The sequence below is a fragment of the Nymphaea colorata genome, chromosome 2 (assembly GCF_008831285.2).
Source record: "Nymphaea colorata isolate Beijing-Zhang1983 chromosome 2, ASM883128v2, whole genome shotgun sequence".
In the NCBI taxonomy this organism is placed as follows: domain Eukaryota; kingdom Viridiplantae; phylum Streptophyta; class Magnoliopsida; order Nymphaeales; family Nymphaeaceae; genus Nymphaea; species Nymphaea colorata.
The window spans coordinates 3,893,389-3,920,893 of record NC_045139.1 but is presented as its reverse complement, the minus strand read 5'-3'; the positions used below and the strand labels follow the sequence as shown (position 1 = coordinate 3,920,893).

The 27,505-nt window shown below is 36.2% G+C and overlaps 2 protein-coding genes across 2 annotated transcripts; both read left to right on the top strand.

Moving 5' to 3' along the window:
- The first annotated feature begins 60 nt into the window (after positions 1 to 60).
- Positions 61 to 8,995, top strand: LOC116246737 (DNA mismatch repair protein MSH2). Its single transcript, XM_031618584.2, has 13 exons — positions 61 to 706; positions 837 to 886; positions 972 to 1,004; positions 1,931 to 3,004; positions 4,225 to 4,779; positions 4,862 to 4,972; positions 5,311 to 5,400; positions 5,490 to 5,561; positions 6,257 to 6,367; positions 6,754 to 6,880; positions 7,337 to 7,545; positions 7,675 to 7,821; positions 8,558 to 8,995. The coding sequence occupies exons 1-13, from the start codon at positions 661 to 663 to the stop codon at positions 8,756 to 8,758; spliced, it is 2,826 nt and encodes a 941-aa protein (XP_031474444.1). The 5' UTR covers positions 61 to 660; the 3' UTR covers positions 8,759 to 8,995.
- A 14,030-nt stretch (positions 8,996 to 23,025) lies between these two features.
- Positions 23,026 to 24,132, top strand: LOC116248625 (CLAVATA3/ESR (CLE)-related protein 12-like). The gene has a single exon (XM_031621525.2). The coding sequence runs from the start codon at positions 23,403 to 23,405 to the stop codon at positions 23,739 to 23,741; it is 339 nt and encodes a 112-aa protein (XP_031477385.1). The 5' UTR covers positions 23,026 to 23,402; the 3' UTR covers positions 23,742 to 24,132.
- Positions 24,133 to 27,505: the final 3,373 nt, after the last annotated feature.

The following is a 27,505-nucleotide window of genomic DNA, read 5'->3' as shown; positions in this document are numbered from 1 at the left end:
AAGAGAGCTAGTAGGTGTTCAGTTATACATGTTACAACTACCATGAAAAACAACAGTTATACATGCTACAACTACCATGAAAAACAAAGGGTTGGGTGAAAGCTTCATCAACAGCCAGACATGGAGAGTTAGGGACCTGGGTTTGAATAGACAGCTGCTGATGATTCAATGTCTACGGGACTGAACCAGCAGGATGGGCGAAATCCTTCACATAGCAAAGGCTGTAAGTGGGCGTGGCATTTGAACCAGAGGACTTAGCAGAGGTGGGAGACCATGGAACTGCGTTAGTGAATAAGCACGATAAAAGTGAACCAATATTGCTTCAGAAAGAAGGGAACAGAGGAACAGAGTTGCAACACACATCGGATGTGCGCCTGTAATGTTCCAACTTTCAAGAAACTGGTGTCCATGGGTGTTGAACATTGGACCAGACTTGATATCTAAGCTCTGTGTATTTTTGCTTGTATTGTTTTGCTTCCGTTATATCGATTCCCAATGCGAGACGCACTTGACATCAAATACATTATGGTACGTTGCTCTGAGTTCTGACCACCGGTTCTCATTTCCCGCCATCTCCATCGTTCCCTCCATAAATCCCCACGCGCCCTTTCTCTCTCCTCTTCCACTTCCCTCCCAGAAGGCCTCTGCATCTCCGAACCCATGGACGAGAACTTGGAGCAGAACAAGCTTCCAGAGCTCAAGCTAGGCAAGTTTGAAGACACCCATCTTTGTTCCCGGTCGTTTCGTCGGTTGCCTAATTCATAGAAAATATTCTTCCTCTTTTTTCTCTTATTCACCATTTTGTTTTTGTTAACCCTTTTTCTTTATCGTTTCAGACGCGAAGCAGACGCAGGGTTTTCTGTCATTCTTCCGCTCGCTGCCTCAGGTAAACTCGTTCCTCCCTAATATTTCAATAGCCACTGTTACCCTATTTTTTTATTGCGATATTGACGACACCCACCATTTTTCAGGACCCCAACGCAGTGCGGTTCTTTGATCGTCGGGTGAGTGATCTGTATGCAGTATTCACTGCTAGAAGCTTCATAGTTGCTGCTTTTTCTTTTTCTTCCTTTTGCCTCAATAAAGTCTTATCGAGCATCATGGTGATTGGCGACCTTCACATTTCGATGAACACCTTTGATTTTTTCATGCCCTTGTCATGGAAGCCGTTATCTTCCGTTTGGTAAAATGTTTGTTCCATCATCTAGTTTTAATGCTTTTTCCCTTACTATTCACGTTTTCATAGGACATTACCTAAAACACAACGTATTTTGTTTTGCTTGTTTGTTGGGCGTATTCTGATAAAATATTTTCGAGTTATCAATCCCCTAGCATGTATATATCTTCAGTAGCAATTGATTTTAATGCAGTCAAAATGTTTTTCATCGTTTCTCATCGTAGAAATGTTTATAGCTATTTGAACGTTATGTTGGTCATCATAATTTTGGTGCTTGGCGATGCTTCTATTAACAGGCACTGGCTTATTTCCATTAAAAGAAACACAGTGATGTTATGTTGATTTATGATTGTTATGCCATTACTACATATCATCTGAAGATGGGGAAACTCTTCGCAAGATTAAGGGTCATGTTACTCTTATAGGACTTAATTAAAATCGGAGCCTTATTTTGACCTACCCAACTTTTCTACAGTTTAATAGCGATAGAATTAATACTGTCCAGTGTAGACAATAATCCTCTTTCCTATCTAGGAAAATTTGGCAAAAGGGAAAGAGTTCTGCAAAATCAATGTTATAAAAAAACAGTGCATGTCAGCCTGTACCAGCCGACAATATGCATTCACCTCCCATAATGCAATGGGATCCGGCACTTGCCCTTCCATTTTATGTTGCCCTGGAAGTTGTCCCTTCATTATATGGTTATCATGATTATGTTTCTATTTTGTGACCTTTTCTTTTTGGTGCAATCAGGATTATTATACTGCTCATGGTGACAATGCAACATTTGTGGCTAGGACATACTATCGGACTACTACTGTTCTACGGCAGATTAGCAGTGGCCGTGATGCTATTTCAAGTGTAAGCGTCAGCAAAACCATGTTTGAAAGGATTGCTCGTGACATTCTTCTGGAGAGAACTGATCATACCTTGGAGTTCTATGAAGGCAGTGGGTCAAATTGGAGGTTATCCAAGATGGGCACACCTGGAAATCTTGGAAGTTTTGAAGATGTATTATTTGCTAACAATGACATGGATGATTCTCCTGCAATTGTTGCATTGTCCCCTATCTTTAGGGAAAGTGAGTGCATAATTGGTTTGGCATACGTTGATTTGACAAAAAGAACAATGGGTATTGCTGAATTCCTTGACGACAGTCAATTCACTAATGTGGAGTCAGCTCTGGTGTCTCTTGGTTGTAAGGAATGCTTATTGCCAGCAGAGATTTCTAAGACCGTGGAAGCAAGACATCTGAATGATGCATTGGGAAGGTGTAACTTGCTTGTAACTGAGAGGAAGAAAGCAGAGTTCAAATCAAAAGATTTAGTACCGGATCTTGGTAGGCTTGTAAAAGATTCTGTGGAACCTGCTAGAGATTTGGTTGCCAATTTAGTTTATGCATCTGGGGCTCTTGGTGCTTTATTGTCTTACTTGGAGCTGCTTGCAGATGAAAGCAATTATGGTAGCTATACCATTCAGCACTACAAATTGGACAGTTACATGAGATTAGATTCTGCAGCCATGAGGGCCCTCAGTGTTCTAGAGTCCAAGATGGATGCAAACAAAAATTTTAGCTTGTTTGGATTGATGAATAGGACATGTACTGCTGGCATGGGGAAGAGATTACTGAATAGGTGGCTCAAGCAACCATTAGTAGATGTTAAGGAGATCAATTACCGACTGGATATGGTCCAGGCTTTTGTGGAGGATGCTGCCCTTCGCCTAGATTTGAGGCAACATTTGAAAAGGATTTCTGACATTGAAAGGCTCATGCACAGGCTTCAGAGAAGAAAAGCTAGTTTGCAACAAATCGTAAAACTTTTCCAGGCATGCCCTATTCTTAACTTATTCAACTTGATCGTGTCTATGCTTTCTTCCCTCCTTTTTCCTTTGGCATGTTTGGTGACATAGAGCAGTGTTTTCACTATTTGGTGTCATAATTCAGTTCTGGCACAACGGTGCCCAAACTGGAGAAAGAGATAATGGTCTGTGCCTAGAAGTTCACTTTATTTGTTTTGTCTGTGTAGATATCATATATTATTCAACATACAAAAAAGTAGAACCAGCTTCATTAATGAGTTTCCATTATTACAAGCAAAGCATCAATAGTAGCTGTTTATGCGTCTGGATTTCATGATACCATCATTAGTTCATTCCATGTTTCCTTAGCTGTTCATTTAGCAATAACATCATCCATATCAGATTCGTCAGAGCAAAGCTTCACTATCAGAAATATCAGCTTTTTTTTCCCAAAATGTTGTTATAAATGGAAAATCAAGGAAAAACAGAAAAAAGTGAAAAATTTTGCAACATTTTGGCAAAACCAAAAGTATCATGATACTATTGTAAGTTTAATTTCTAAGACAATATTTTTTGATATGTTTTAGTTTGTGGATTTTAACAACTTATTAGCTGGTTTATACTTTTATTGATGTTTGCAACAAAATTAATTATATCTCATAATACATAATTGCTTTATTATCTTTAATATATTTTAATTTTTTCGCGTTCCTGAGATTTTATGGAGAAAAGCAAGCTTTCCAATTAATTCCCTAGAAAAATCTCACTCACAAACGATATTTGTGAAAGGTGATCAAACAACCATGACATTATCAAGTATCTGAAGCATGTGTAGTTAGCACCTTCACTGTTGACAAGTTTTAACTGTGAATGGTTGAATGCTGGATTTTTCAACTCATCTAATTTATTTTTGGTTCACTAATTGTTCTTGCCAGTTAAAAGAAGAAACAGAATTTCTATCAATGTTCATACCAAGTATGTCAAGAATTATCATTTAAAGAGAACTGTAAATTGCAATTATCACAAGGTTTACTAAAACATTGTCAACTGGTAGGGTTAAATGTCTATCCATTTATCTTAATGAGAAGGTTAAAGGGTTTCATATTCTGCAGCTTGAAATTTGATTTACGCATTATACTTATGGTACTGTCATTAGTGCCAATTAACTATGTTCCTAAATTGTTGGACATATATCTTGCAAATTGATACAATTTTGATTAGAAAAACCTTTCAATCAATAATTGCAGTCCAGCTTGAGGCTTCCTTACATCAAAGGTGCCATTGAGAGATATGAAGGAGAGTTTTCCTCGCTATTGAAAAGCAAGTACTTGGATGCATTGGATTATTGGACTGACGATGATCACTTGAACAAATTTATTGCTCTTGTCGAGGCTGCTGTAGATCTTGAACAACTTGAGAATGGTGAATATATGATTTCTGCTAGTTATGATTCAAAGTTGTTGGATTTAAAAAATCAAATGGATGCAGTAGAGAAGCAGATCCAGATCTTGCATAAACAGACTGCAAATGAACTTGACCTCCCTGTGGACAAAGGTTTAAAGCTGGACAAAAGCACACAGTTTGGCCATGTGTTTAGGATCACAAAGAAAGAGGAGCCTAAAGTTCGTAAAAAGCTGAATGTGAGTTTCATAGTCCTTGAAACTCGGAAGGATGGTGTGAAATTTACAAATACAAAGCTTAAAAAGCTTGGAGACCAGTATGGAAAGTTACTGGAGGAATACACAAGTGTGCAGAAAGAGCTTGTTGCTCGTGTTGTTCAGACTGCAGCAACTTTTTCTGAGGTATTTAATCTTAGATTTATTTGCACATTGCTATTTATATTTTCTTATGGTCTGGCCTCATGCAATGTGCAATTTGGTGTAGGTATTTGAGTCCATTGCAAAGATTCTATCTGAAATGGATGTCTTGCTTGCTTTTGCTGATCTTGCAACCAGCTGTCCAACATCATATGCAAGGCCAGAGATCACACCATCGGTAATATTAATAATGTGCCTTTGTGTAATGATCCTTGTTAACCATGTATTATTATATACTCCTCTCTTGGATAAGTTAGTTGAGATGTTTGTAACTTTTTTTTTTGGGGGTTGGGGTGGGGTGTTGCAGCTTATTTGTTGTTCCAGTATGGAAAGGCATACATGATCAAGAGTAGATTGATCTATGAAAACTAATTTGCTATAATATGCATTAATGAGTGAATTCCATAAAAATAAAGTTATTCTGTCTTTCATCAGGGAGAAAGATGTCCATTAAAAGCAAAATTTTTTACAGATGTTATTGCTTATGTATATGCTTTCTTTTACTAAAATTAACAGGATAGAGGAGATATTATACTGATGGGGAGCAGGCATCCTTGTGTAGAGGCTCAAGATGGTGTCAATTTTATACCTAATGATTGTCTTCTTGTGAGTTTGAAAGACTTATTCATTGAGCTGCCCCTTAAGATTGATGAGATGTACTCTTAATTTTGGTTTCTAACTTTTATTAAATTCAGATAAGAGGTAAAAGCTGGTTTCAAATCATTACTGGTCCAAACATGGGTGGGAAATCTACATTTATTCGTCAGGTTGGTGTGCACCTCTTGCACTGTTACATTTTCTTCAATTTGTGCTTATGGAATATAAAAATTTCTATGTTCACTGGTTCTGTTTTTCTTGTCTTTCGCTGCTGGATGTTAATGTATTAGTGGATTCAGATTCTAGTCTTTCCATGGAAACATGCATGTGCATCTTATATTGTGAGAAAACGTGGTTGTGCTTTCATGAACTTAGTCATGTATGATGTCTGTTGTTTCAAAGTCATTTATTTTGATTTAAATGTCAATCTTGATTTGGAAAACTCCAGTTTTTTAGAAGTTAGGACAGGATCCACTTCCATTCTCAGTTTTTTTATGAACTGTGGCTCCAGTTTGTATTCCCTTATGATGCTTATGGCAGTTCATTGCTTTGCAATGCATCATTTTGCAACACAAATCTTGGATTTTGTTAGGAAGGTTTCCATATGGCATTAGGATGAAAAGGTTTTGCACATGAAACAAAGAGCTTGCTGAATGGAACTTTTATATCTGATGGTGCAGCTTAAGGAAATCAAACATATACTTGGATGATTATGCGTATCACTTACTCCGAATTAGTTCTTGAATTTATTGAAGATCTGAAATGCTTATGATTTTTATATTCTGAAATTAGGACCAGGTTTCATGTTTGGGACATATGATTCAGTTACACAGAAGAAATGTTGAAATTGTTGGTTTCTTGTTAGGTTGGTGTGAATGTGCTAATGGCACAAGTTGGATGTTTTGTGCCTTGTGATCAAGCAAGTATCAGCATCCGAGATTGCATTTTTGCTCGTGTTGGTGCTGGGGATTGCCAGGTGAGTTTGTTATATCAGCAATAGTATGTCTACTTTTGTTTATCCGATGAATTCCATTAAGAGGAATCATGTGGTCCGATAGCTTATTTATGTAGGTTGCTTTTTGTTGGAGAAACTGCTTTCTAATTTTATGCTTGTGATATTATCTAAAAGGTGAAAATGGTTCTAATATATATGTATACTGTTGGGAGTTAGAGGTTTCTCTTTCTCCTTATCAATTTTTAATTGGACAGATCCTGAAATCATTCTAGGTACAATCTGTATCTTGCATATTGTCAAAAATTTGAGTACGAAAAGTTGAAAAAAAGACCAATTAATTTCTACTTGCTTATCATTGTCCTAGCTTGGGGACATTAATGACAACACTCATCATTTTTTTATTGTAGATACGGGGAGTGTCCACCTTCATGCAAGAAATGTTGGAAACAGCATCTATTTTGAAAGGTGCAACTGGGAACTCACTTGTAATAATTGATGAGCTTGGGCGTGGTACATCAACATATGATGGATTTGGTTAGTCTTTTTTCGTTCTCATACCTGTGCAGTTGCTGGTATTGTTACTGGGATATGTTATATATAGTTGCATAATTTACTCTTTTAAATTTTAAGAAGTACAATTAACCTTTATGGAAGCCATATTCTTTTCATCAAAATTTCCTTGTGGACTTCTTTCTAAGGTTATGGCAAGTTGCATTTATTATCTTTACTCATAGTGATTTGATAAATGCTAGTCTTCTTTTTCTATTGTCTTGACCTGTCATACAAATGTGTCTCTTCCAGATGACAGCATGTTAAATCGTTATTTGTCCAAGTTTTGCTGCAATTGATTTATGCAGTGATTTAAGGTTTTCTTTATCATCTTTCTGAAGATATTCTTGATAAGATGTTTAGTTTTTGATTCTGCTCTGTGTACCTGCTTTAGTATCTTGATATTTTTGTAAGCTTTCTTACGTTTTCCACATTGAGTAGGTTTGGCGTGGGCCATCTGTGAGCATCTTGTAGAGGTCACTAGAGCACCAACCTTGTTTGCTACACACTTTCATGAGCTAACTGCGTTAGCTCATCAGCATGTCAATAATGATGTTGATCCTCAGACAAAGTCTACCAATGGTGTGGCCAATTATCATGTTAGTGCTCACATTGATCCATCAAGTAGAAAACTGACTATGCTTTACAAGGTATTGACTAAATCTTCTCTCTCTCTCCAGTTGGTGTTAGTTACATTTCACTGCACAAAGACATACCCAAGTAGTATTTGGTCACCAATGGTACTCCTTTCTCTTACTCCTGTTTTATGCATATTTTAGGTTGAAGAAGGGGCTTGTGATCAAAGTTTTGGAATTCATGTGGCTGAACTTGCGAAGTTTCCAGAAGAAGTTGTTTCCCTTGCCAAAGAAAAAGCTGCAGAGTTGGAAGATTTTTCTCCTATTTCTGTTCTGTCAGAAAGTGCAAAGGTAGTGGATAAAGTACCTATTGAAGAACTTCTGATGATTAGTTTGTCTTTTTTTCTTTTAAATACCAGTACATGCATGGAAAAGCAAATGGGTCTCCTTTCCAAAACCCATCCACTTTAGAATGTAGAATCGATTCATTAAAATTTAAATGAACTAATCTATCTGTGTATATACATGAGTCTGTGTGTCCGTGTTCGACATATACTCCTCAGGACTTTGGAGGCTAATAGAGTCAAGCTACTGGATCCTCAGTTCTTCCACGCCGTGTACCAATAAAATTACTTCTTATATTAGATGATAATATTTATTATAGGCACATACATTACCTAGCATTGAGGCTGCATACGACACATGTATCTGTAAGTATGCAGCTGTGTGTGCAGGTGCAAACGCACATGTCCAATTGTCTGTTATTCATGCCTTCAATTTGGTAGATCTGATTTTCATAAACTGATCTTCCTGTTTGTATATGAGCTGCAAACTCTGTTCTTTTTGTAGGCTCAGCCAAAGCCAATGTATGAGAAAATCTAGATTTTGAAAAGAATAATTAATTCAGATCACTGTCATACCTTAAGAATATTAATGACGCAAACTGGTTAGTGTGGCTGGCCTTGTGGGATGGTCAATATTTCATCTCATGGTTGTTGTTTGTAGCTTTCCAGGTGATTCTTGGATAATTTGTTTATCCTGGTTAACATTTTCTGTTGGTGAACTTTTTCCCTCATTGTTTCTGAAGGTGGGTGACAAACGCAAGCGAGTGCTTGATCCTGATGATATGGCCAAGGGTGCTGCTATTGCACACAAGTTCTTGCATGAGTTCTCTGAAATGCCCTTGGACAAGATGGATCTGAAGCAAGCTCTAGAACAAGTTAGCAAGATGAGAAGTGATCTAGAGAGGGATGCGGTAGATAATTCTTGGCTTCAACAGTTCTTCTAAAATTCTGGTATATGAAGTAGGCCAATTTTGTTAGTTCTCAGCCTTTGCACTTCCAATTGTTATGGCATCGGCTGTTGTACAGTTTATCTGACGTTTTGGCTTCTTTTCCCTGCTGATATAGCCGAGCAACCTCATGTGCATATCCAGGTCAGAATTTGTAAAACTTGTTTGCAAATGTCCGTTGTTACTTTGTTTTTATTTAAATGTACGTAAAGTTCCACAGTTGTCCTCAAGTTACTAGTGCGTGACAGTTCTCCAGCCACTGAAACTATTTCCCAGCAGCCTGATCATGCTTCTGGCTGCAATTCCTAAATATTGAAGAAATTTTCATGGTGGGCAGAAAGAAGTACTCGAATGTTTCATACGAGGAACCACTAAAACAGGGGCATTGTAGACATACACTTCATAGGTTGTCAAGTTTTTGACGCTTCCAGGAATTTGAATGTTTTCAGAAAAGGATGAATACAAACAAGAAAAGTAGCTTCCTTGTAATTACGCTTCCAAAGCTAGGAGCTTGCTTGCAGCCCCTTTTTTTTACTAGTCTGCCTGTTGGTCCTTTCTCTGCCTTTGTTTAAAAAAAGAACTTTTTCTGCTGCCTTATGTTACAACGCTGGTGTATTATATCCCGTCTTTGTTATCCTGCAGAAGCTACTAATTTATTTCTCAGCTTGACTGCACCCAAGGTAGAGTAACATTCTTGATGAAATAAAACTCCAAGGGTGGAATTCCTGCTCACAGGTCTTACGCTGTGTGTCAGTGACCGCCTGACCGTGCCTACAAACCCATCTTTTTCGAAGACCCGATAAAATGTTAAAAACAATCAAAATGAAAAACCCATTATTTCCCTTTGTTTGAAAAAAAACTCTAAAATAAATTGTTTGTGTTTTTTTCACATTTTTATCATGTTTTTTTTTTTACGTTTTTTGGTTTAAAGTTTAAAACATAAGTTAAACTGTTTATCTTTGTTTCTATCATATAGAACATTTTTATCAAGTTTTCTTGTTAGTTCTTTTTAATTTATTTTACTTTTTCTTAATTTTTAGGATTTTTTGTTTTTTAAAAAATCTAAAATTTGGGTACGGGTTATTAAACTTAACATGTACCTTGAAAATTTATAATGTCCTTTGAAAATTTAGGACACAGATCCGATAGAAATGGGGCTGGGGGGAAAGCTATATGGTGGATGTGATTGGTTGGATATGGTGAATGGCAGATCCGAACCATTTTTTCTCTTTTTTGCTGGTGTAGATAGGTGCTCTGCTCTTATACTCATTCAAAGATTCCACACATCAAATGTAGTACATGGGTTTGGATCTGGGTTATGTTGGATCTGGATAATAAAATGTCAAACCTGAAAAATGATCAGGTCAAGCAACGTTCAATGTCCTTAAGAGATTTGGTGCAGTGGACGCGGTAGGGTTGATATGCAGCCAGTTTCATTTCGAATACCAGATTTTTTTTTTTAACTCTCAGATTTTTTTTTATTTTTAACTCTCAGATTTTTTTTTAGGAGCGTTCAACTTTTGGATCTGGGTAGGGTCAAATTGAACTCGAATCTAAACAATATATAACACAACTAAAAATTTTCAATTTTTTCAACGTTTTTTTTTTTTTTAAATTGGCTGGGGTGGGGGCCATGGCTTAGGCAGCCCCCCTCCCTCCGCCCCTGAACTCTCTTAATGTAAAAAGAGGTCATGATGTGTAAGTTGAAGCGCATTGAGGGCGGCACCGAAAGTAGGCCTTGTAATGAGTGGATGAATGGGACTTCGGCCTTCAGCCCGGCATGGATCTCTCCTGTTCACCTGAAAGTAAACACAAAAAGCAAGACTTGCTGTTATACTCGTTGGTTTGGAACAGGTTGGCTCCTTATCAAGCCCAAACCCAACCCATCCTTGTAGAATTCCAACTTCAATTGGACATTTCTGACATGGATCTGGATCCGACATTCCATTTCCATCCTTGTTTAGAAAGAGAAATAATCCCAACTTTGTATTGCAAGACACTAATCAAAATGGCTGTTTCGAATTAAACCCCCTCATAAGCTGAAGCAGGCATAGGCTCCGAATGCGGAGGCATTCGAGCTAGCTAGAACTCGGCTCGAGCTTGACTTGTGTTCTATTTCATCAGCTCGAGCTCGAACTCGGCTCCATTCAGCTCGCCAAAGATGGGCTTGAGCCGAGCCAAACATTTCATTAAAAAAAATTTATTTTTCAAAGGACAGCAGTCACGTGCATACCCATTTGAGCAATCTACTTCTTTTGATAATTTTATGAGACATATTTTCTTTCTCAAACTTAACTGAGTTTAACCAAGCCAAGCCCCCTTAACTCGACCTCGAATCGTTCAGGTTGTCGAGTTTATTCCTTAACTCGAACTCGACTCGTTCAGTAAACAAGTCGAGTTCAAGTCAAGTTTATCGAGCGAGCTCGAGTTAGCTCGACTCGTTGTACAGCCGTAATTCACTACCTAACAAGCGACAAAGTCTCTCGACCTGGATGTAGCTTCCTCAACTTAGAAAAGGGTGAAACAAAAAAGAAAAAGAATTAGTCAGTAATGCATGTGACCCTCTTGGCAAGCTTTTGCCTACATCTCAAGGTTACATAATGGATAGTTTGACTATGAGAAAGTTCAAACTCATAAAATCTAAGACCCGTACGACCGGAGATCTGCAATGAGCCCTACAAGGAAAGCGAGGCCAATGAAAGTCCAGTTGCCTATAAACTTTGCAGCCCACTACCACCTCCACCGGCACACATGACCAAAGAAATAAAAAGAAATTAATAAATTATACACATTAAGGAAAACAAAAAAAAAATGATGATGCCAATGCATTTTCTTTTTTGGTCAAAGATTGTTATATTCCTTTATATATATATATATATATATATATTCCTAAACAAGTTATAAGAAACCAACATAAATAATCTAAGAATATTTCTACATATGAGACACCTTACACATCATTCCTAAGCAATTTCAATTAATCTTTCAATTCCTAATCGAATTGCTTCTCTACTTGTTGAGGCAAGGTTTTCCAATGAAAAAAATTACATTACTAATGCTGACTTCAAAAGGTATAGCATAGCTGGTTGGACTAGCTGGCTCGTAAGAATTTAATCATCAATTCAAGACTTACGAGAATTATGCACCTCGGTCAATGAAACCGAGTAGTACAACGTTGAAATTATACTATCTCTACTCTAGACTTTGATGCACCTTTGGACCCGAGAGGTTGCAGGAAGGAGGCTTCAGCTCTCGCTCGGGTGGTGGGATATTTCTCACTTGCCAAAATTGCATCTCAATTTTGATAATTTTTTGCAACAAAAGTGGAGGCATAGCCTCTCTTTCTCTCTCTTTCTTGTTCTTGAGCAAAAACAATATCCCACCACTTAAGCGAGCTGCTTACCTTTGGGGTCCAGGGTTGCATGGGAGTCGGAAATAAGAGCAACATGCCATCAACTTGGTACCACACGTCCTCATCGACCCCTGAGATAATGCCTGCAGGTGTCAAACTACTAGACTCTCTCTCTCTCTCTCTCTCTCTCTTTCTTTCTTTCTCTTTCTCTCTCACGCACACACACTCTTTCTCTCTCTTTCTCGCTCTCTCTCTCTCTCACACACACGCAGAGGCACACACGCATATACGTCAATATGCCCATACATGCCCATATGCAAACAAACACACACACACATATATGTGGATATGTCCATACATGCATATATGCAAACACACACACACACACACACAGAACACATGCCTGCATGCATGCAAGAACATTCCATGAACTAAAATTACAGAACCCATAAGATAAATTAATACTGTCAAAGGGCTGTTAACAACTTGGCAATGGCTGCAACCAGGGTGTCATTCTCTGCCAAGGCCCACAACTTGAAGAGAGTGTACAGTCTTTCCTATTGTTAAATTTGTAGGAATCTAAATAAGTTTGTATTATAAACAGGAACATTTATTTCACATGAACCAACTGACCCTTAAATAAATGACCTACTGAGAGGCATCAAACAGGACTACAACATGTACTTAATGGCCCTTGAAGTAAGGGGGAAGCCTTTCTACTTTTGTATGCAGTCCAGCCTGGGCATAGGGGTGGTGTAACCAAATACCAACCCAGATAATTGTCATTAGACTTTCATTTCTTATTCAAACGCATCATAAGCCGTCCATCTGGAGATGCACGGATGGCAATGGGTGGCCTTGAGCGATCGATGTAAACAGTCTATGATTTTTTTTTCCTTTCTCTCCCTAAATTGGCAAGTAGGAGACAGGGAAGGACTCACCAGATTATGCATGCTAGGTATAGTGAGCTTACTCCTGTCCCTGTTCTAGCCATACACAAGCCTGGAACTAGAAGTAATTGCAACCCATGCACAGGTTATGTCGGCCTGAGCAGTGAGCATTCCATGGGCAGCTGGCCGCGTGTGTATGTGTATATATATATATATATAGTAAGTGAATAGTGACTCTAGCTATCTAAAGTTATCCAGTTATTTAAACAAGGCCGTTCATCTGATGTAGATAGATGATTGAGGGAAAAACATAAGAAAAATGTGAAAATTAATGCTAGATGACAAAAATGTCAATCACCTTATTTTCTTGTTTTTCTCTTAATCGTCTATCATTTTGGATCAAACAGTTCTAATTAGATGACATAATGACTCTAAAAATATAGTCACTATATATATATATAGCTGGTGGTCCAGCGGCCGGTAAAAGGTCAGCATTTGGCTTATATATATATATATATATATATATATATATATATATATATATATATATATATATATATATATATATATATATATATATATATATATATATATATATACACACCAATGCTAATACCACTAGCCTGCTAATATCCCTAGCCTCAGAGCCTATACTTGTTTTGGCTTCAGCAAGATCTTGATACTTATACGAAACACTGACCTTTTACTAGCCGTTGGCCCCACCAGCTGTGCTAAATTTCATGGTGTTCTTTTGAGATTTTTATATATCAGTGGTTGAGTTACGTATGGACTAGTGTGTGCATAGCGGTTAATTTTTTCTTTATTTTTATTTTGATATCTTCTGAATTTTTACCTATTTATACATATTGTGATTCCTAAGGTGTTTGATGAAACCAGAATTGTGGAATTCTAAAATTAAAATTCTCATTTTCGATGAAATGGGAATGACTGGATCAAACAAAGAATTTTTATTCCGGAACCTTGAATCAAAATTCTGAAATTGTGATTTTACCATGGGGGTGGAATTGATTTCAAAATTTTAGAATAGTTTGATATTTCTTTGGGGTGCATGTCACAAAGGTTTTTAGTTCATCGATTCTAGAATTTTATATCTTGTCTCACTAAACGCATCATTTTCAATTTTGGAATCAAAATTTCATACTATCAAACACAAATGGAAATTAGAACGAGAATTTTTGCTCTAAATTTTGGTTTGAGGTGAGATTTTGTTTCTAGAAAGTTCAATTGTCAAACCCCGACAGGAACAAAGACTTTAAGTGCCCTTAGCTAAAAATTTCTAGCTCCACATGGTATATGTGGCAAGGCCTCGGGCCCCAAGTCCGACAAATCAACATCATATAAAATCAAGTTTATGACTTGGCCGATTCTGACGTAATTAAGGAGACGGATCAATGGGTTAAATAGAGGACTCTCATTGGTATATTCTTATAAATTCAAGTAAAAACATACTTAAGTATGAATTTTATTGAGTTAAACCTGTGATTAGCATCTAATTTAAACTGATAACCTTCATGTTTTGTCGTTATCGAATCTTGTCGAACGACAGGTAAGGATTATGTGGTCCATTACTAAAGTAAAACTGCCATGCATGATTATGATTTTAATAAAATTTCATGTTATTTAGTTTCTTAATTACTTTAGATTGATTTAATTATTGCTTGATAGAAACTTGGGAAATGGGCTAATGTCGGCAGGTCCATATCATTGTGCACTTCATTTCAAGTTTCTCCGATCATGTTTATCGTCAAAGAGTGATCATAGTGGGTTGTTTGAAAACAGTAATATTATGTTATTATTCCATGCATCTGCCACAAAAGTGAGTCATGAAATAATTTTTAAAGTATCTAATGAATGTAACCAATTTTTGGATTAAATGCATGAGACAATACGATAATGTTATTGTTCTCAAACGGTCACTTAAAGGTTGTTTGGTACCAACAACAAATTATCACGTTCTAGTGAAGCTGCCCCAAAAATTAAAAAAGATTCATGGAACCCTGTAACATAGTGTTAAGTATGATAATGTTATTGTTCTCAAATGGTCACTTAAAGGTTGTTTGGTACCAACAACAAATTATCACGTTCTAGTGAAGCTGCCCCAAAAATTGAGAAAGATTCATGGAACCTTGTAACATAGTGTTCAGTACGATAATGTTATTGTTCTCAAACGGTCACTTAAAGGTTGTTTGGTTCCAACAACAAATTATCAGGTTCTAATGAAGCTGCCTCAAAAATTGAAAAAGATTCATGAAACCCTGTAACATAGTGTTCAGTACGATAATGTTATTGTTCTCAAACAGTCACTTAAATGTTGTTTGGTTCTAACAACAAATTATCACATTCTAGTGAAGCTGCCCAAAAATTGAGAAAGATTCATGGAACCCTATAACATAGTGTTCAGTACGATAATGTTATTATTCTCAAACGGTCACTTAAAGGTTGTTTGGTTTCAACAATAAATTATCATGTTCTAGTGAAGCTGCCCCAAAATTGAGAAAGATTCATGGAACCCTGTAACATAGTGTTCAGTGCGATAATGTTATTGTTCTCAAACGATCACTTAAAGGTTGTTTGGTACCAACAACAAATTATCAGTTTATCACGTTCTAATGAAACTGCCCCCAAAATTGAGAAAGATTTATGAAACCCTGTAACATAGTGTTCTATAAAACACTAAATTTTGGGATAGAATCATTGCCAAGTAACAATTTGTTATGAACACTAAATAACCACTTAAAAGGCTATTTGGCATGCATGAAGAACATTGTGCGAATGTTTCATAATTTTTTCACAAATATTAGAGAATATTCATAGACTATATAAACAAGTGTTCCATGAATTTGTCATAATATTCCTAACATATTCATACAACATTGTAACACAGTGTTATTCATGCCAAACTACCCCTTGAGAAATAGAAATTTTTAAAATAGTACTCCTTAGTTAAAAACTTTTGGCTCTTCTACTGTTGGTATAGGGTTTCAAACATTATAGGCAGAAGTAGTTTGAGTTTTCTAATAAATTTAAGTAAAAAGTTACTTGAGTTTGAATTTCGTTGATTTATGTCTGTCATTAGCATCTAGTTTAAGCAGATAACAGTAACATGCATGAGTTACCATTGCAAAAGTTGAGCGTGTTTTTATAAAATTTTCATGTTTTATCTTTATTGAATCCTCTCTGATGATCAATAAGGACAGTATTGTCCGCCACTAAAGTAAAACTGGCGCGAATGGTTACGATTCTGAATAAAATTTCATTTTCTTAATTACATTAAATTAAATTAAATTTTTCTTAATAGAAACTTTGGAAATAGGCTAATGTCGGCAGGTTCATATCATTGCGTACTTCATTTCAATTATTCATAATTAGAACGGCTTTCAATTTTCCCGACGCCTTTATTGCTGTTTTCAACCCATTGTTTATGGCCCCCTCGACAAAAAATTTACATGTATTAAAAAAAATTCATTTATCCTATCAACAGATTTAAAAAAGTTTATATTTTGGCATCTACTAAAATTTTGAAACTATAATCTGCCCCTCATAAAAAATGTTTATCCCTACCCTTTAAAGTATTTAATCAACTAACCAATTTATTTTTAAGTTAGATGCATAATACAATATCATAACATAATATAATGTTGTTGTTCTGTAACAACCCTTTTTCATTGATAAAGAAACCAACGTTGCTCCAATATTCAATCGGATCGATTCTCTTTTTAGAAAGCCGGTTCGCACCATGAAAAAAGCCGGTTCGCACCATGAAAGCGATTTCGATATATATATATATATATATATATATATATATATATATATATGAGATAGAGAGAGAGAGAGAGAGAGAGAGAGCGAGAGAAGAAAAGGCTGAAGCCAAGGGGTAGCTTATGGCTTCAAGCAAGCATAATGCCAGAATTTCTGTAATATGTCGGCAGGAAGAAGGCACGCACATAAAGCAACTACCCACTTCGCCCTGGTCAAAGGGATATATATATATATATATATATATATATATATATATATATATATATATAGAGAGAGAGAGAGAGAGAGAGAGAGAGATTTGGCAAAATGTAGATCTCAATAGCTTGTTCGAAGGTGAGATGGCATGTGAATGAGTAAATGTAAGCGCGTTTCAGCATGTACAGATCACGCTTTTATATATATATATATATATATATATATGTCAGAGAGAGAGAGGAAATCTAGAGAGAGAAAGATATAGATATTGGGGTCCAGTGTATATATATATATATATGTCAGAGAGAGAGAGGAAATCTAGAAAGAGAAAGATACAGATATTGGGGTCCAGTAAATGATGATTGGGTCCCAACAAAGAATGATCACTTTCTGAGCATTTGGTTGGGTATAGCAAAGCCACATGCCCTGTTTCTAGCTATATCACACTCAAGGTAAAACCTAAGTTATATCTTCCAATTTTTTTTTTTATATTATTTTCATTAAAAATATAACTTTTCTTACTTTTCCGAATTTTAGTTGCCCAGACAATTTTTTTTTCCAACATTGCCTGATTCTTGGGCGGGCTTTGTGGCCGGTGGCCAACACGGGGCCGTGTTCTACTATTATTTTTTAGGCTTCCACATTTGTCCTTGCATGGGAAGACTCGTCTTTTTTACCATCAAGGCCAATTTGGTCATTTTCATCCTTAACATGTAGTTTCGTGTTAGGGACCCAGCATATAACAGCAATTTTTTTATGCCTCTTTCTTATAATTAAGCCATCGTAACAACATCACCTTCAAATGGCGTAGCATAGCTGGTCAGACTAGAAAATCGGAAGAAACTTGATCATTAGTTCGATTTCCATGGGCACCACTCGAATTGAAAGTGGTAGTAGGTGCACGACACTCTAGCAGATGGACATATCCCCATGCTAAGGTACGCCCAAGAGCAAAATAAAAAAGAAGGGAAGAAACTTTGACCTTCTCTCTAAAGCAACAGCAAAGTTTATTGAATTTTTGACATTTTTTAAGTTGATATAAAGTCCAACCCAAGAAAAAAAAGAACCGGATTTTTAAAAGAGATTTGTTTGTTGACAGAAGATATTCTTTTGAGCTTTCAGCGATAGGAATACAATTGGATTTGATATATCTGATTATCAAATTCGAATCTGAAATTGTTTAGGTGGGATCTGGTAAAGGAATACAGATCTAATTATCAATCGGATTTGAATTCCCATACAGCTGCATACCGGATATAAATTTGAGTTTGATGTCTTACTATGATCAGCTAGTGATTGGCCATGGCTTCCCTTTAAATTTCGAAAAATAAAGTTTCACTAGTTAATATTTTCAAAAGGTTAAATTTGATCTTTTTAAAAGGTTTAGAAAATCTATTCAAGCTTGTGAAATTTTTGACTCTTTACCTCGCTCCAATAGTCACAGAAAACACTTTTTTTTCGTAAAAAACACGAAAAAAACGTGATAAATTAAATGGTCTTTTAAAACTTTGGAAAAACACATTTTTTTTCACTTTTTTCTTTTTTTTTTTAATGCCAAACCATTTTTTCATTTTTTATTTGTTGCAAATCTACTTATCTTGTGATGTTTGTGTTATTAGTTTCTCACTTATTTTATTTTTCTTTCATTTTTTAGTTCTTAAATTTTTTTAATAATTTACTATATTTTTGTTATTTTTTTCAATATTGTCGTATTCTACCCGCGATAAACCTCGCCATTTAAAACTCCGAGATGTTATTTGTAACTATGGTTGTAATCATGAACCAATTTAAGAGAAAGTTGGTAGAGTTGGCAGATGATGTGCAGCGAGTTTTCATTTCAAAGACTGTGACAAAGAAGAATGTACTGATATGCAAGTTGAAGCATGGTAAGAGCATCACCTTAAAATCCGAAAGAAGAAACCTACATCCTAAAGAGACGAAGAAAATGAGAGAAGGTTCGACTTTCACTCGATAGTAAGATTAACCTTCTGGTGGCCCAAACTTAAAAGGCGGCCGATTCAGTGAACTGACAGGCAACTGATTCAGCTGAATTTTAAAAAATTTTAAAAATTATTTGCAATAAATTTTAAAAAATGTGAGAAACAATTAAAAATGTGGACGCGGCATTCTTGAAGGATCCGCGGAATAGAATGGATTTGAATGAGATGTCCTTTAATTGGAGGGGGGAGGGCGCACGTGATTGTGGAAATTAAGTTGTGACAAACTTTGTGAAAGGAAAGATCATGAGATGAGAGAGCATTTAGAAGGTAGGACCCCTTCGCTTTTCAGCCTTACCCGCATTCCTGGCTCCCATTTTGACCTGCAACCCTCACCTTAATATCTTCACCTTCCCTCCATGCAGAGCTAACTCATACATACAGAGCAACAACTCTAAACGCATGCATAAATTAATTCTCTCTCTCTCTTTCTCTCTAACTCTCTCTTTCTCTCTCTCTCTCTCTCTATATATATATATATATATATATATATATATATATATATATATATATATAAAAGTAAGAGATAAAAACTTGACCTTTGATGCTCATGTTTAAAAGGGGTTTTAAAGAAAATATGAACATTTAATGTGTTTATAAACATTAATTTAATTTAAAATACATCATATTTTAGTTCAAGTCAGTTTCATAAACAACTTGATTTTTATACTACCAAAATTTTGATGTTATAAGAACCGTTTGTTTTTTCGACTATTAAAAAATTATTATTTAAGAAAATAACTAACTTAATATGTGTTTTCATCAATTCATTCTTAAGATCATATCTATAAGTTTAAATTTAAAAAAAAAAAAAATTAATTTCAATATGTTTGGTTTTTGTCTCCTGTCCAAGTGGTTTGGTTTTTATCAACTTTCCTCTCTCTCTCTCTCTCTCTCTATATATATATATATATATATAGATATATATATATATATATATATATATATATATAGCTTCTGGATTTAAAATTAATGAGTGAAATTTCACACTTGATCTCATTTTTATTTCCCTATGTTTTTTAACGTCAAACCTTTATTACCTGCATGTTTGATTGATTGGAAAATTTAAGTCTATAATACGTTAAGGTTAGCAGCCATTTCGTAGTGGAAAAAGGACTTGAAATGGCGTCTGAATGGTAATAAACATGTAGTTACCTGCTAATTCCAAAGTTAGCAGTCATTTACTTATTATAGACTCCATATATTTCAAAGTTAGCATACACACACATAATTTTGCGTATGTGTACGTGCTTACATGCACACACATCTAAGTGTTTGAGACTAATTTGTAGGGATGTGAATATATCTGATTTGGATAAAAAATTTGACCGAACCATACCAAATAATGGGGGTATGAACAAATATAATATCCAATTAAGAAATTAGATCAGAGTCGAATTTAAAAAATAATGTCCGATCATATTTGGATTTGAATAAATATCTGTTGAATTCAGGTTCGAATTCAGATCAGATTTAGCTTTAAATAATTATCCTATATCCAATGATCTTGCATTTTGAAAATCAGCTAGATTCGATTCACAGTTCAGATTTGGATATGAATGCATAAAGTGGATTCAGATCAAATTCAGATTGTGAAATCGAATTTTGGATTTGGGATTCATATCTGAAAAAGTATATACGGTTAAGGGTACATCTGATCCAAATCTGATTAGTTGACATTCCACCCAATTTAGCAAAACAACTTAAAAGATAAACAAATATCATTAATTTAATCATACTCATTGCAAGTTACAAGTAGCTGATGCAGAAATTTTACTCTAAGGGATTTAGCATAGCTGGTCGGACCAATGACTGATAGATGATCGATCCCTGGTTTGATTTCCGTGGGCGTCAACCTGATGTAACCCTAAAACCTGATGAATCAAATGAATTTCACTGCATTAAGTCCTGCCAGAAGTGGGACTCTCACCGTGCTCACTCGCAAACAAATGAAAATCAATGTCTCCATTATGTGCCCAATTAAAAGACATGTCTATAATTTTGAGTCCGTGTGACAGCCAATTAATAACCATTATAAGACGCCAATTCAGACATTAAATCAGTGTCTGAGCGGCCTTCAATGGCGTGGGCCAGTGGAAGCAAGTAGCCATTGATTTATAAACGGTGACATCATCCGAGATTCAGGTCTGATATCAACCATGCAAGGTAAGCGCTAACAGTGAAAGCTACAAGAGGAAGAAGGAAGGACAACATATTACAGTGCTCTAAAACATAGTCAGCCGTATAATACCCATACCAAACAGGTCATTTAAAAAAAAAAAACGTAAAAAAATACATATTATATGTGTATTATGCCTTTTTTTTGCGTTTTTATATATTTTTTTATGATTTTTTATTTTTTTATAATTTGTAGGACGTCTTTTTTGAAAAACAATAAAAAATAAAAAACGTAAAAAAAATGCATATTATACGCATATTATACCCTTTTTTTAGGTTTTTATATTTTTTTATGATTTTTTATTTTTTTATAATTTTTAAAATTTATTAAATGTTATAATTTTTTAAAAATATTGTCAAGATCTTTTCGTTTTATTCTTGAGATTGAGATGTACAACTTTACCGTATTATATCCGTCTCTTTGCTCGCGGTATAATACCGCGACATTTTTTGTGACAAAGTGTAACTCCACATTCTTCTTCTTCTTGATCTTCATGATTTTTACTGCCTTCAACAGATTAAACTATTTGGGTGCTATTACTTTTCACGTTTCATGGCATTTATGGTTGAGTTTTATATTCTTGTGGACAGCTGAAGCGCCCATGTGGTTGACAATTCTGCAGGAATTTGAAAATGGAACAAGTGATTATTCAGGAGTCAACCCAATCAAAGAGGGTCATTTCAGTCAGTCTTCCTGAAACCCATTGATTCAATAAATCTCAATCCCTTTCTCTCTCTAGATCTCTCCCTCTCTCTCTCTCTAGATCTCTTTCACTTGAGTTGGGTGAAGCAGCAGATTATGTCTAGACATTTTGATGTTCTCCAATTTGAAGGTCTCCTTGGGGCATATTCTACTGGGACCTACAAAACCAGGCTGAATTTTCAAATGGGCAGTCCAGAAATCTGTCCAACTCCAAGATCCATGATCCAAATCACTGTAACACTAATTGAAACTAAGAATTGGTTTTAGTTTGCTGATCAAATGGAAAGATGCATAAGTGATGTTTTGGTTTGGCCCTGCAATGGTTATTTTTCCCTAGGAATTGGTTTGTGTATGTAGGAATATGAAATGTTTGAATTTGAATAATCAAAATGGATGGAAAACTTATCTCAGGGGTGAACAACGAGTCAAGCTCGTCTCGTTAAAGCTCGGCTCATGAACGAGTTTGAGTCGAATCATTTACTTAACGAGTCGAGCTCGAGCTTTAAACAAGTCGAACTCGAGCTCGAGTTCATGAGTCGACTCATTCAAATAATCGAATTGAGTTCGAGCTCAACACGTAATTGCCGAGTCGAGCTCGAGCTTTAAACAAGTCGATATATTCAAATAAGTTTATAAGTTTACCGAGCCTTAATCAAGTCAAGATCAAACTCAACATGTAAAGGATGAATATAAATTCTATTTAAATGAGTTTTTTTAGTCTTAATCCAGCCGAAGCTCAACATGTAATGATTAATATCAATTTTATTCAAACGAGTTTGTTGAGCCTTAATCGAGTCGAGCTCGAGTTCAACGCGTAACTGCCGAGTCGAGCTCGAGTTGCTTCCTTCGAGCTATTCTCAAGTTCCTAGTCAAGCTCGAGGTTTTATTAGTCCAGCCGAGTTCTACGGGCTCGACTCAACCAGTGGAATCGAAAACTGGGTGGAATGGGGAACTGCTAACGACACTCAAAGTCCCGGAAACCATATCCGGATTATTTGCATTTTTAAAGGTATGCTGATGTTGGTATCAGATGGGTGGTTGCAGGTTGGATCTTGAGAGACTCTGAAAACACTCCAAAAACCACAAAAAATTAATGGTGGGGGTGAAGTTAGGAGTAAGTTTCGGCACAATTAATTTTTACTTGAAGATCAAGGCAGTACTGCGGGAAGAAGGGGAGAGGGGGGGCAGGAATAGGCTGGCGTCTCCGGTTCTCTCTCCGCATGAGCTGGGGAAGAACAGCTCAAGAGCCAATTAAATTACCAACAAAGAAGTGAGTCAAATCCAAGCGAACACTCAACACTCTTTGAATTTCAACTGCCCATCTCATGATTTCCTCTGATTTTAAGACACAAAGCGGAGACAGCTAGAGGGAGAAAGAAAAAGCACAGAGAAGGGAGGAGAGAGAAGGGCTTCTTCTTCCTAGTTCTCATGTGTCTCACTTGTGCTGTCCTGTGTCTTCCTTGTGAGATTCAGCAGAGAGATCTTCTGACAGTCAGGTGCACAAGAAACGAAGTAAGCCCTGCATATTTTGGCCTATAAAGTGAAGATGAGGGTGGCACACGCTGTGGGGATGCTCATATGGGTGTCTGTGGTTCTGGCTCTGGTGATTCATGGCTGCAACATGGTGAAGAGAAGTAGAACCAGGCACAGCCTCCTCTCCCCCACTCTCCTCCACAGAAAGATGCTGCAGAGCACCAATTTCACTTCCATGGAAGCGATTGCGCGGGCAGGACTGAGGAAGAGGACGCGTTCGAAGCAGACAATGAGTGCAAGGTCGATAGCTAGAGGGGATGCCGTCGACGATCCGGTCGGAGATGAGATCGATCCGAGATACGGCGTCGAGAAGCGGCTTGTTCCGACGGGACCGAATCCATTGCACCACTGAAGGACCAACTGCCATTAACGAAGGATCAAGTGCTGAAGTTCAGAGAATTGGACTTTGCAACCTGAATTCTGCAAGCTCCAAGCCTCGTAGACCAGGATCACGGGCTCAAATTGAAGCAGAGGAGCAGCAGAAGGCGAAGGAGGAGGATTTCGAAATGGAAGAAGTTGGACGGCATGGCCGACCTCCAGAACATGTATGTCTTACCATCATATGAATTTGTATACATTTTTTTTCCTTCATATTTAAAGCATATGGGCATGAGCAACCATCTTCTGTAAAATCATCGAAATCTTGCTGAAATTTTCATCGGGTTTCAATAACCTCGCCGTATTTTGGGAACCAAAACGAAGGAAAAGAAAGAAAAAAAAAAAAAAGATCAGAAATTTCTTCTGGCCTTAGTCTTCTTCCTTGCTTTCTGCTTTGGACAATGCCTTGAGACTTGCGTTCAGTGTACCATTATTTGGAGTAGCTATAACGGCACGGTATCTCTCATATAAGCCACAATAGTTAATTAAACAATCTCTCTCTCTCTCTCTCTCTCTCTCTCTCTCTATATATATATATATATATATATATATATATATATATATATATATATATATATATATATATATATAGACTATAAAGGATAAGTGGTTGTGGCTTAAGGGCAATTGGGGAGTGGAGTTTTAGAAAGGAAAAGTGGATATCATGACTACCTGTTTTTTCTACTTAAAATTGTGTGTTTGTGTGTTTTTTTTTTCCTGAACTTGGAGTTTTTCTCTTTTTCTTCCTCTAATTCTGCAAGGTCTTATAGTGGGTGCATCTTTTCAATATGCTTTTCTTGATTTCAATGAGGCAAGTAGCAACTACCCCGTATGAGAGAGAGAGAGAGAGTCCATGGGGTTAAGTATTAAAAAAGAAAACCTTATTATTATGAATTGGACTCTCAACCAGGTTGCTGAAAAAAGCAGCAAACTGTTTGGGACATCTTGTCTTTGAAGCCCCTCTCAAGATGGAGTTAAGTCAATGACAAAGTCCTCATGCTCAGTTTTTCTGCTTCATTTGGCCTTCATTCACTACCAAATTTGTGCTAAGCTGGCAAGAGAAGATCAATGTAAGAGCCCCAAAAGAGAAAAGAGGAAGAAAAAGGAGAAATTTTTGCTTCATTCAACATTAATCAATTAATGGGCATATTCTTAATGCTATTCAATGTTCTTGTCCGGGTCCGCAGAGAGACCCACCGCCCAGCTGAAGGCCGAAGCCTCGTCACCTACCGGGTTGGTGTTTGGTGATATTATTTAACAAGACTACTGCTACCATCTTTACCAATATTAATTATTTGGTTGGAGGAAGAGAATCCTGTCATCATCAATGCATAAGCATGTAGTTAATGGAAAACCTTGAGGTCCCTCCAACCATAGTAGAGCACCACATGTGCCCACACACATTTGCATGCATGCGCGGCACGTGCACATACACACATAAAAAGAGTTCTATAGGAGACCTGGTGGTGTTTGATTGCTTAAAATCCATGGATTTAAAATCAGACTCGGGCTCAGTGATTTTAGAGCAGACTTTTTTATGTTATGGAGCATTTTAGATGGACTCAAGATTCTTAGTTTGATGAATTAGGAAGTTTAGGTTGTGTTTGATTTTCGTCGGATCTGAAATCCATGCTATAGTGTAAAAAGCATGGATTTGAGATCCCATGGAGATGTTAGACTTCAAAAACTGTGGATCTGAGATTTGATATCCCTAGTATAGATCTTTGATACATCAGCCAAACCATGCCATTTCAGATCCACAAATCTAATATAAGATCTTGGCTAATAAATGTGTTTTCTTGTTTGAGAGACTCAACAGTATTATTATTATTATTATTGTCATTATAATTATTCGGGTCCCATTAGTATTGCATATAAGAGACACAGTTAAGACCTGATGTAGCAATGAATGCTTACTATTTTTTGCATTAAACAGGTATGGGTCTTAATCAAAACTCAAGTTGGAGATGTATCTGGTTGTAAAAATTTACAGACCATATGGTATAATCCTTATAAGTAGCTCCATTTTTTTTAATGACCACAAACTCTGGATCATATCGGATTTGTAGCTCAAGATCGGGCCATGCCCGATCCAGACGCCCTTAACCCATCATTAATGTAAAGGTGGACCGGAACAACTTTTCTCATTTGGACCCGCGAAATTCGTGCTCGGGCACTTGGTCCAGCAGATCTCAACCTTCTTCTTAACAGTTTCAGTTTTAATATGAAAAAAAAGTGTTGAAACCAACTTTAACAACCATTTTTATAAGTATTTTAACATAATCTTAAATACGAGACTAAACTTTTTTTACTTTTTGAAATATTATATATTCTTTTGAAAATAAACAAATTTTCGTTTTTTTCACCTTTCTTTTTGGCAAAATATAAATCATGATACAAAAAATGTCCAAACTAGGGCATCGATCGTGACCGATTGAACACTACCGCAAAGTGAAAGACTAAAACAGAATAGGATCCTATTAGGAATAATGAAAAATGCTTAGTTATATAAAAGTGCTTAATATCAATGGTTGTTCGAGATATCACATCAATGACAACTTTTGGTATATACAATTGTCTTTTCTTTTGCCCCTTAACGGCAAAAATGGTAAAAGCAAAAGGATTCCTTTACGTAAAAGACCCCACATACCTCTTTTTAAATACCAAAAATACCCTTCATACAAGACTGCAAAGAGTCAAATTGAGGATTAACAAGCTCTGATGGCATAAGTTGGCTTTTCCAAGTTATGTTGCCAACATGGGAAGGCCTGTCCTTACATTTGACAAAAGGGTATTTTTGTAATTTTATATGGAAACTTCTCGAATTATACTTCTTTTATAAGGAGGGTCTCCCCTTTAATCGGCGGTCATTGAGCATCAATTATTGTGATGCAAGAAATGGACCACTGATACATAAGTTGAAGTATAGTAAGGTAGCATCTTGAAATATCAAGCTAGGCATGTTGTTACTGTTCAAATTATTCCGCCTTAAAATTTGGGGTAGATTCATGGAGCGATATGTTACTGAACAATAACAATTTGTTATTTGTGTCAAATGGCCTTTATGAAAATTAAAAGGTTGGGTTGAACCTTCAACTTTTTTTTTTAGGCGATAGGATGAAATAATCCTCATATGAACTCATACACATCTAAAAAAGAAGGTTTTAATAAGAAAGAAGAAGTTTAGTTGCAAAACAAGTGGTGGTGATTGGAAGATGTGCAGAATCGACAAATAACACGAGCGCTGTCTATCAAGGAAAATAAATATAAGTTCCTCCTGAGTGTCGGCGTGGTTTAAATTCATGGATAACTTTAAAATGAGAAAGGTTGGAATGCCAATAGATTAGATTTTTTACAAACTTCTTTAAAGAAGCAGCACATAGACAAAATTAACATCCAATTAAGGAATCAGATCAAATTCAGTCTTTTGATGTTTTTGTTATTAGTTTCTCACTTATTTTATTTTTCTCCATTTTGAGTTTTTTAAAATTTTTAAAAGTTTACCGTATTTTTTTTCATATTTTTCTTGTTTTTTTCAAGCTTGTCGTATTATACCTGAGAAAAACCTCGTGTTTTAAAACTTCGAGATATTACTTTTTACTATTGTATCAGGTTTCCTGAATTCTATTTAGTGAAATGAGGATCATACTTAGTATTTTCGGATCGTACTCCATCTGTTGTGTTAAAGATTTGATAGGATCCAATGTACAGTTGCACAATCTGAATTCTGAGGTATCT

Coding starts and splice junctions, on each gene's coding strand:
- LOC116246737 (XM_031618584.2), top strand. CDS start 661: ATGGACGAGAACTTGGAGCAGAACAAGCTTCCAGAGCTCAAGCTAG. Junction 887..971: donor TCTTCCGCTCGCTGCCTCAG/GTAAACTCGTTC, acceptor ACCATTTTTCAG/GACCCCAACGCAGTGCGGTT. Junction 6,368..6,753: donor TTGGTGCTGGGGATTGCCAG/GTGAGTTTGTTA, acceptor TTTTTATTGTAG/ATACGGGGAGTGTCCACCTT.
- LOC116248625 (XM_031621525.2), top strand. CDS start 23,403: ATGAGGGTGGCACACGCTGTGGGGATGCTCATATGGGTGTCTGTGGTT.